Source organism: Dicentrarchus labrax, unplaced genomic scaffold (assembly GCF_905237075.1).
Source record: "Dicentrarchus labrax unplaced genomic scaffold, dlabrax2021, whole genome shotgun sequence".
NCBI classification, from domain to species: Eukaryota; Metazoa; Chordata; class Actinopteri; family Moronidae; genus Dicentrarchus; species Dicentrarchus labrax.
The window spans coordinates 2,692,129-2,702,604 of NW_026136721.1; the positions used below are offsets into that span (position 1 = coordinate 2,692,129).

Genomic DNA, 10,476 nt, shown 5'->3' on the forward strand with positions numbered 1-10,476 from the left:
CTCCGTGTGTGTGTGTCTCCGTGTCTCCGTGTGTGTGTGTGTCTCCGTGTCTCTGTGTGTGTGTGTGTCTCCGTGTCTCCGTGTGTGTGTGTGTCTCCGTGTCTCCGTGTGTGTGTGTCTGTGTGTGTGTGTGTGTGTGTGTGTGTGTGTGTGTGTGTGTGTGTCTCCGTGTGTGTCTGTGTGTGTGTGTGTCTCCGTGTGTGTGTGTGTGTGTGTGTGTGTATCCTGTGTTTATCAGTGGTGTGTTTTCTCTCCTCTCAGGCTCGATATTCTCCACCAGGTTGAAACGTGGCAGAGAAATTTTAAAAGAATTGTAAGTGACAGATTTACTCTTTTTAAAATGTTTGTCAGATGTTTTTTTTTAATGTCCAAACTTCAACTTAAGAAGCCTTTATTTGTAGATAGGGTCGATACATCAGCATATAACATTCAGTGATTAGCAAGAGCCTGGCAACACTTCAGCATCAGACACAGGTCCTTTATCGTCATTTATTTATTTTAGTTCTACTGTTTTAATTGGGGTTAATTTGTTAAATCTTATGATTAAAACCAATAGTATGCACAGAAACAGAATAAAACTCATTAAAAGCGTCTCTGTTAGTGTTTCCAACAATCACCAACTCGGGTTTGGTAGAAATAAATCCTTAATTCACCGACTAAAGAAACAAACCACAGAGAGGCTGCGATACAACACAGGCAGAGGGAGAGAGACACCATGTGACTCTGTCTTTATATGGACGATAGCTAACCTTTTACTGATAGTTGTTTTGATCTCTCAGAGCTACGCCAACACAAAGGTCAGGTCAGAGGTGAGGGGTGGAGGCCGGAAACCATGGCGACAGAAAGGAGGTGGAAAAGCGCGTCACGGGAGCATCCGATCACCGTTATGGAGAGGAGGTGACGGCTCGCAGTTTTGTTGCTACACGTATTTTAAAAATGTTTAATGTAAATGAGGCTTTTGTTTCGTGGTCTGTCCTGTTTAATCCTGGTTCCTGGTGGTCAGTAGTATCGTCAGTAGACACAAACAGCTCTGACAGGTGACGTGTTTCTCTCAGGTGGCGTGGCTCACGGACCCAGAGGGCCCAACAGTTACTACTACATGTTACCCATGAAGATCCGAGTGCAAGGACTCAAAGTGGCTCTGAGCTCCAAGATGGCTCAGGTAACTGAAACCTGTCAGCAAATCATTTCTTTTGATTTATACTCGTGTCTGTTTAATCTTTCAGCGTTTCTCCTGCACTTTGAGTTAGTTTTCTTCCAGCTCTAGCTAAAAGTAATACTAATGTTTTTAAAAATGGCATTATTTTTAGATACTTGGATAATGTTAAATAAACTTTTGTAGGGCTTCAAGTAATGATTCTTCTTGCATATGATCTTTTATATTTGATCCGAACCGACAGTCCAAATCCCAAAAATAATCAATGCTGAGAAAGAAAAGCAGCAAAAACTCAAACCAGAGAATATTTTTTACTTTTGATTTAAAAATACTGAAGCGAATGTCACAATAACTGATTATTCTTCCTCATTGTTTCAACTGTTTTTCCTTTAAACCCCACTTTGAGCAGAATATTGTATGTTTTCCCAGGACTACCTTTACATCGTGGACTCTCTGAACATCCCCACACCTGACTCCCAGTACCTGCTGGACCTCATCAAACACCGACACTGGGGAGAGTCTGTGTTAATCGTCGATGTGTGAGTAACACGCTGATAAAAACTTGATTCCCTCTGTGGTTCGCTCGTGCTGAACTTGTTCTTGTTGTCTTCAGAGGTGAAGAGCTTCCTGAAAACATCCTTCAGGCAACAGCGAGTGTGAAGACGGTGAACATTATTCCAGCCATTGGTAAGTCTGCACTCAGCTCTTATGCACAGGGGAGGTTCCAGTTCATTCCAATACTGTTATATTCAAATACACTCAAATAACACAAACTACAGTAACTACAGCAGTAAACAGAGGTTTTTGTCTTTTCTCTGTCAGGTCTGAATGTCCACAGCCTGCTGAAACACGAAGCAGTCGTCCTCACGCTGAAAACCATCAAGTTCCTGGAGGACAAGCTGCTTTGGCACGACCAGCGATACACAGCCCTGTACCCGTTTAAACTGCCCTACTCCGATTTACCGTAGAAGACGAATGACCTGTAATATATATTCACTGACCACAGGGACACAAACGTTTTCTTTTGTTTTATTATGTTCAACAGAAAATGTCATCAATAAATAATGCCAAAAAACAAACACACACAATGCAAAGTTTTATTAAAAGTGTCTAAAAGGCGTGTGGAGCGCGAGAGGCTCAGCATCGATAGTTCAACTTGTACGGGAGGAGACCGTTGGCCAAATCGTTCCTCACCTCCCAGCGGAGGGAGGAGCGCTTCTTCTCTGTTGGCACGATGTAGGTGTTCGGCACGTAGACTCGTCGAGGTTTAGGCTGCAACACACAACAGAACAGGACTTCATCTACTGCAACACCAATGTGTCCACCCTAAAAGGCTAAAGGAAAGAGATTACCTTTTGCTGACATATCTACGGGCAGAGGATTTTTGGGTTTTTGACTTTCAGGGTTCCCACTCTTTTTAACAAATCACTTTCAAAGGACAGCACTTGCTTACAAATGCTCATATACAACCCATCAGTAACGGTTCATATCAAGTAGAATTTATTTTATCTTACAGGTGTTCATTGCATCTACAATTAACAACAAGACATCTGATGCTGTATGCATGAAGCTCTGGAAAAAATAGACATTTAAAGTGTCATACAGTTCATTCTACCAACACAATACACACCTAAGTTAATGAAGGCGCTCTGAGTGAGGGGCTAAAATACAAACATTTTCAGGATATTCAGTCATTTTTAATTCATTTCCAGGTGTTTCCATGACTGGAAAACTGGGAACCCTGACTCTTTAATGTGACATCTCAATATGAACAGAGATGTGTCGTTCATTCCACATTAAAAAAGACATTTTGGAACAAATGCATGTACTTATTGTACTCTTTTTAAACTTTCAAAGAAGTGCCAAGCAACGTGTGAGAGAAATACTTACCGGTGGAGGTTGGTATGCAAGTCGTTCCTGAAAACAAAAGACAAAACCAACAACTGAGGCCTTCTTGATTTTGAAGTGTGTAAGAAAACTTTAAAATATATACACAGTATCTCAGCATTTGGTTTAATAGAACAATAGAAAACACTGAATTGGTCAAAAAAAAAAAGCCTGTTAAGTCTGTAGGATTGTTAAAAATGATAAAAAAAAAAAAAACATAATAAAGACAGAATTGTACAAAAAGTTTCCTAAAGAGGAAATAATTCTCATTCATCTAATAAATGACAAAAGGGGTTCCTTGAGGAAAAAGGTTGGGAACCACTGGCATACTGGACCAGGGTACTGGACCAACTATTTTTGATGTCTAAAATCCTGCTGGTAGGCTCCGCCCCTCAAAATCAGATCTACAATGAGCACAGAGAAACTTTTGCAGATGAACATTAAAACATCCATCCAGTGTCAAACTCTACACATACATCATTCAAACGTCACGCTGTAGGAACAAGAACGGAGGGGGGGAAGATACCTTTATATCCAGGCGGAGAGTTCTCCTGTCATTCTCTCCTGGAAGTTTAAACATTTCCCAGAGCTGCTTGTACTGGAAATACCTGCCGAGACGAGACAATCACATGAGCGAATGAGCCAACTATCAGACGGTGTTCTTTAACAAAGTTCATTTGAGCAGAACTCTCTCCATATTCTATCCAGGTGAGAGTGTCTGGAGAAGTTCTCAGGGTTTAAAACTTACTTGGCCACTGGGTCAGTCTTCTTAATGGTTTGCTGAGTCATCACTGGTCGGATGACTGAAACATAAAAACATTTGACTAACTGTAAAACGGGGGTTTAAAAACAATAAGATGAACTGATACATGAGGTCGCTGTCGACTTACAGGACTTTGGTTTGGGCCTGACGCCAGCGTCGCTTTGAGCTCGAGTCTGTCCAAAATGAAGCGACAGTAAAGTGACTTTTAGTGATTAATCATTTAATCAGCGGGAACCACGGAGTAGCTACACGTGTCTGTTCTTTATTACACAAACAGGAAGCCACCACATTACCCACCATGCCTCTTATGTAGGATTCAAAGGCGCTCAAAGAGATCCCCTCCGTCCCCGAGCTCTGGGTGTCGTTCTGACTGGTTGCGTCTTCGTTCTCCGTCTCAAAGCCGCGTTGAGCCGCTGTCGGTAAGTGAAGCTCCGCCAGCCGCTCCTCCAGACAGCTCGCTGCGTCTGCAAAAGAAACAGCATCCGTCACACACTCAGACGTCAGGATTTTACTGGGTTCAGTTCTTTTAAGGCAAAGCATCAGAATTACTGTAGAAGGAGAGCACGGAGAAGGGACACTGATGAACGCCACAAGCCAAAAACGTGTTGGTCTAAGTTGTTCTATATACTGTAAGTGTTGCAGGAGTTTTAACCATTCCAAAAGATCTGTTTAGTTATCTAGCTGGTCAAGGTTTCAGACCGGTAAACGTCCAGTCATAAAGCTGCTCCTAATGTTTAGTCTGCTACTGCATCTGATATCTGCTCCTGTTCATTCCCTTCCTAATCTGTCCACGTAACCTCTCCACTTTACTCCATTATCAATAATCTGGCAGGAAATATTTCGGTTTCTGAATCAAACAAACCTGAAACAGACATAAACATTAAATATGTTAATACAGTTCACTTACAGGACCAGTGTGTGGGATTTAATGGTATCTAGCTGTGAGATACAACAACAACAACAACAACAACAACTTAGCAGCAGTTATTTTAGGTTCAGAGGAAGGTGAAGTTGATGATCATCCTTTGATTTTTGAAGTTTATTGGTAATCTCAGAGTTTAGAATGAAAACTGACACTTTTAACTGCGTTGGGTTTTTCGAATCACAAGATTTCCGACAGTTGAACATCCAGAAGCAGAACCGAATCATCAGTATGAGTAAACTACCTGAATCTTCCTCTCAGAAAGTCACTTTCAATTTTAGCTTTTAATAACCTGATATATATTAATGTCTCAAACTGGGAGACAGGAAACCATTTACCCGTCTTCGGTCTGAGGTTTCCTTCCCAGTCCTCACACATCTTGTCGTACGTCATCCTGCTGAAATCCACTTTAGAGTCGATAAACTTGATGTCTTTGTTGCTCGAAGACTCGTCGGCATCCTCCGACTCCACGTTATTCTGTTCTTTAAGATCTTGCGCTTCTTCGTATTGTCCAACATCGACCCCCGCACCGTCCAAACGTTTCTCATCCGATATGACTCTGTCCTCAACCTCAGCGACCTGCTGTTGTTCCTCCGATGTTTCGGACGCTGCATGTAGATCTTCAAGTTTCTCGTCTTTATCTTCTTCTGGTTTCGTGTCCACCTCTTCGCGCAGACCATCATCTCCACAGCACGCCACATTGGCTTCAGGCTCGGCGTCAGCTAACGCGCTCAGCTCCGCGGGTTCGATGTCAAACCCGCCGAAGCTGCAAAGTGAGCGGTCGTCTTCTTCGTCGTCGTCTCTTGTCTCAGACAGGTCTCCCCGACTGTCCTGATCGAACTCTGTTATGCTGTGGTCGTCTCTGTAGTCTCCCGCCTCCTGCTCCTCTGGTCTGTAGGTGCCGTAGCCGGAGGTCATCAGACTCGGAGCTGGACTATCACAACTGCTGCTACCGCTTTCTTCTTCATCTTCATCATCGCCGTCACCGTCGCTTCCACCTTCCAAACTCTCCCTGCTCACGTTGGCCTCGTTCAGTTCAGGTTTCTCCTCCTCTGAAGCCTCCCGGAGAGAGTCCTCCGCACCGCCAACAGGTTTGGAGTCTTGTTCGTCGATCACTTGCTCAATCTCCACCACCTCTTCCTCCTCTTCCTGAGGCTCCACATCAGACCAAAAAGAGGAGTTGAGACAATCCTTGTCATCGTCGCTCTCGTCGTCCCACTGAGTGTTGTACATTTTGTACATGGTGGCGGCTCGCACTCCGGCTGAGGTGTGTGCAGCGTGTGATCTGTGGAGGCAGAGGGCTTAAGGAACAGGCTAAGAGGATTAAGCTGATATCCAAGAGCTTCGGCCTCTTCTGCTGGGCCTCTTCTCTAAGCTGAAACGGCTCCGACTGCTGGTGACCAAAGGGATCACACCTCTGCTTCCTCGTGATAATTCCCTTTTACTCAATTCCACGATTTATTTTGTCCCACAACTGGATTCCAGTTTAGAGACGGGCGACAGAACCTCGACACAGGAATGTATTAGTTATGTTTTATTAGTGACTCAAACCACCAGGATACATCAGTATTTAGTTAATGTGTTTTAAATGTCTATATTGTTTTATTTCATGTTTTTAAAATCAGGGTTCCCACTCTTAAGAAGTCCTTTTCCAGTAGTTTTCTTGACAGTACAGGACACCATTAGCCCTCGTAGGTGGTCAGACTTTGTCTAAATTTAAAGGTTTTCCAGGTTATTACTGATAAGTTTTATGCCGCTTGCTGCAAAAAGAATCTTCTTGTGTGGCAATAAAGATTTAACATGAAACTTTTTGTGAAATGTGTTACTTGATGATTCATATGAAAATTAATATTATAGTGCTGGAACTGGTTTTACCCATTTTATGCTGGTTCAGTGAATGTCACGTTAAATGTTATATTTGATGTGTGAAGCCCTTTATAACCTGGCATTTGAAACATATTATTATTATTATTATTATTATCAGTAGTATTCTTATGTGTTTTATGTTACCTAAATCTTCACTGTAGACTGATTCATCGCAGACAAGAGATTGTCCTTTATGTTTCCTAGTTGGGGAAAAAACAAACAAACAAACAAACAAACAACAGTATTATTGTTCTCATGCGATGAGTCACTTGATAATAAATTCAATTATACTGTTGTCAGTTATACAATTTTCAATTTAAATCCACTTTATATCTGCGTCTTTATTAAAATGTGTCACACATTCTGTTTGTGTTTACTATGGTGGCCCTGAGGGTCAAAACATAACTGTGTGACTGTCATATGCACTTTATTAGGACATGTTCAGATCATTTATTACACTCAGCTTTTTTCAGGGAACTTGAACGCTTTTATAATTTGTCTGATGTTTTTATCAGTAATAATAATAATAATAATAATAAGAGAATCAATGTCTCATACACAGACTCAGCCACAGTGTAGTCGTGTGCACATGTGTGTGTCTGTGTATATGAGTCTTACCTCAGGACTTTCCTCTTGACGAAGCGTCTCAGCTGGGTGTCTGGACTGGATGTGTAGCTGTCTGTGAGCGGCCACTGGAGGGAGTCGTCGGGATCCGGCTCCCCCTGCAGGCTGCTGGGAGCATCTGGGGGCCGCTGGAGGTTCAGAGCCAGCGAGTGTTGGCCGTTCGACTCGCAGTGTCCCTGCTGTCGTCCGTAGTCTGTGTTCTGACAGGTGGTCAGCACCTGTGTTAAATACACAGAGTGAATCAATCACGTGTGTCTGATTAAAAGTTTTTTGTTTTCGTGTTTGTTCGTCCGATCTAAATGTTGGTTGACGATGAACCAAACTTTACAGAATGATCTGATACAGTCAGGTGATGCAAACTAACTTGAGAACCAAAAGAGCTGCTTTTATCTCTACTTAAAAACCCCCTCAACGCAGGCGGAGCTGATCGCCATAGTGACGCTATTCCAGCAGTTGGGAAACAACAACATTGTCACCTAAACTCTGTATTTACTGCCAGACTGACAACTTCACCGCTCACATTCACTCTTTACTCTCTCTCTCTTATTTTGAAAATTGTTTTACCTTTTTTTTTTTAAACAGAAACTATTTTTCATGTCTTCATTTCATCCCACCTGGATTATTGCAACAGCCTTTTTACCTGCCTGAACCAAAAACCTCTCGACCGACTCCAGACTGTACAGAACTCAACTTCCAGGGTTTTAACTAGAACCAAGAAATATGATCATTTGGCTCGCAGTGTGTTTTAGAATTGATTCGGAGATTTTACTGATTACTTTGTCTCGCTCTGGAACAATCTGCCCCGAGGAAAGGCTGAGTCAGTGATCCCTTCTTAAAACATACTTTTATCGGAGAGCTTTTCCTGATTTTACTAGAATTGTAATTAAGTATGAATTTAAATCTCTTTAAATTCATGATTTTATAACTTGTGCTTTGTAAATAAAGATTATTCTTATTGTTGTTGTTGTTGTTATGATCTCACTATGCATACACATTTGTCTCTTTGCGTTTGGTAAAAGGGGGGGAATCAGAATTGTACTAAATTTAAACCCAATCTCTGCCTGTGCTCAGTGTTGGTGTTGTTAACACTTACCTGTCTGCCAGGATCCACTTGTCCAGCATGTAAGCAAAACCCTTCACCAGCGTCTTCAAGGTAGCATTGACTAACTGAAGAAAAACACACAAATCACCAGTTCACATACAACACTGTCTTCTTGCTGCTGGCATGCTTCATTATTATTATTATTATTATTATCCCACAGTGAAGTAAGCGCCCTGACCTCTCTCTTTGGTGTAGGCAGGAGGACTCGGCTGCGATGTGGCGGCCTGAGGTTTGTTGGAGTTCACCCGAGTTGGTGAGGCCAGGCTTTTCCATTCTCCATGTTTGATCAGTTCGTCAAGATCTGACATTACACACAGACGAGTTCAAACATGGAAGTCACTCAGAGTTTTCAAACTGCCCTCAATCTTCTCTTCAGATGTAATCGTTCAGTTCATAAAAATCTGACAATGATAAGTTGACCAACATGCACAGCGTAAACATTTAGGGTCCCAAACAAGCTGAGAATAAAGTTGAAACACAATGTGGTAATCAGAGAGAGAGGGAGGATGTTTCAGAGTCTAACCTCGCTTGAATTCACGCAGCCTGTGTTGTGGGATGTTTCTGTAGCCCAGGGCGGCCAGTTGTTCTTGAATTTCCTCTTCGGAGAAATCCAGGTTGTCCATAATATTCTCAGCTTCAAGTCAAGGTGCTAGTAAAAACCCTGAAGGGAAAAACACATCACAATATAAAATACAACAACAGACAACAGGCCAGGGCTCATTTATTTAATATGGTGACAGAATATTAACAAAATCATCAATTTATACTTAATTTAAGCGATTTGATATGAGAGTATTTGATGTATTTTTAACTTATTTTATATCTTTTAAACATATTGATGCCACCTTTGAAATAAGAACTCAAACTTCAGCATGTTTGGATTTAACTTTAACACGAGTGGATTTCTCCAAAAGCTGTCTTAAATTAATAGTAACTAAAATAAAAAGAGAGCCGAATTCACCAGCAGACTATTTAAACTTTATGCCCAAAACTTTTGTTCAATAATTCAACTTTAATAATTGTTAATAAACAAAATCAATCATAAAGCGGCAGGTTTGTGAACGGGGTTCCGCGTGTCGGCTGACGTTACAGTCTCGGTGTTTGTTTACTTTTAAAACTATAAACACTGTGAGCTGCTAACGGACGTTTAACGGGTCTCACCTGAACGAGCGCCGGTTCCCTGGTGTCCCTCACGGTAACATCGCCCGTTAACGTTATCGGTGGTGGTCGCGTTTTATTGTTTGCAGGTTCGAAACCCACCGAGACAAACAACGGCCGTTAACGAGCTTTGAAAACGACGCCTCGGCCAACTTCCGGTGTTTTCTCTTCTTCGCCGTTCCAATTAGCGGGTTGCCAACCGAGCGCTCTAGCGCCGCCCCTCGGCGGAGGTGCGACAGGAGCGGTTAGGCACTGACAGCCAGAAATCATTTATTTATTTATTTATTTAAGGGAAAGTAACAAAAAAAAAGAAGTCAAAATTTAACTTAAGTAAAAGTAAAACAGTAATAATACAAAAGTAAATAATAATAAAATAAATTATTTTTGGTTGTGATTGAGGTTCTCACAGGACAGCAACACTACAACGATATGATGATCTTATACAGAATATCTTAGTATAAAGTAGTTAAAATGAGCTATTAAACATCTACAGTAGTACAATGGAACACACACATTAATGCAGCAGTAATATTAATCCAATATATAATAGTACAACATTTTATTGCACAATCAGCACTTTTACTTTTGATACTTTAAGATGATAATATCTTCTCTTACTTAAGTATGAAGTAAGTTGAATGCAGGACCTTTACTAGTGGAGCATTTTCACATTGTGAAAGCACTACTACATAAATTGTATCTCTTATACCTGACACATGTGTTCTAGAAATAAACCTTAAAAGGCATTAAACCTGTCAGAATAACTTTATATTAACCCCAGCCCCCTTTCCTTTTTAAAAACTCCTTTTTTAAACATTTAAAGAACAAAATTATGTTTCTAATGGAACAAGGAATAGGACAATATCAAACCATTTTCAGTCATATTTAATTTCCAGTGTACTTGCAGGCATTACATTTAATTTCCTTTCAGGGTAAAGGTAAGTTCACCCCACCCAGTCTGTGCAGGGAAGCCTTCCTCCTTCCTCCTCCTCCTCCTG

General features: G+C 41.4%; 2 protein-coding genes across 3 annotated transcripts in view; one reads left to right on the top strand and one right to left on the bottom strand.

Moving 5' to 3' along the window:
• Positions 1-2,235, top strand: part of mrpl4 (mitochondrial ribosomal protein L4) — a 7,147-nt gene extending 4,912 nt beyond the window's left edge. Inside the window, exons 4-9 of the mRNA XM_051383678.1 lie at positions 262-313; positions 780-897; positions 1,056-1,162; positions 1,586-1,695; positions 1,770-1,843; positions 1,979-2,235. Coding sequence (XP_051239638.1) covers positions 262-313; positions 780-897; positions 1,056-1,162; positions 1,586-1,695; positions 1,770-1,843; positions 1,979-2,124 — 607 coding nt within the window. The 3' untranslated portion in view covers positions 2,125-2,235. The remainder of the gene's footprint in view (positions 1-261; positions 314-779; positions 898-1,055; positions 1,163-1,585; positions 1,696-1,769; positions 1,844-1,978) is intronic.
• Positions 2,236-2,239: 4 nt separating this feature from the next.
• hyls1 (HYLS1 centriolar and ciliogenesis associated) lies at positions 2,240-9,632 on the bottom strand. Of its 2 annotated transcripts, XM_051383677.1 has the most exons (12): positions 9,482-9,632; positions 8,844-8,981; positions 8,499-8,621; positions 8,312-8,385; positions 7,213-7,436; positions 6,739-6,794; positions 4,104-4,270; positions 3,934-3,979; positions 3,792-3,846; positions 3,570-3,651; positions 3,047-3,073; positions 2,240-2,428 (listed from the first exon to the last, which is right to left on the bottom strand). In XM_051383677.1, exons 2-12 carry the CDS (start codon positions 8,941-8,943, stop codon positions 2,294-2,296), a joined length of 1,089 nt encoding a protein of 362 aa, XP_051239637.1. In that variant the 5' UTR covers positions 8,944-8,981; positions 9,482-9,632; the 3' UTR covers positions 2,240-2,293. The 2 variants fall into 2 exon arrangements, with proteins under 2 accessions (XP_051239637.1, XP_051239635.1); XM_051383675.1 differs by lacking the exons at positions 6,739-6,794; positions 7,213-7,436; positions 8,312-8,385; ... (1 more) ...; positions 8,844-8,981; positions 9,482-9,632 and adding an exon at positions 5,067-6,691.
• Positions 9,633-10,476: the final 844 nt, after the last annotated feature.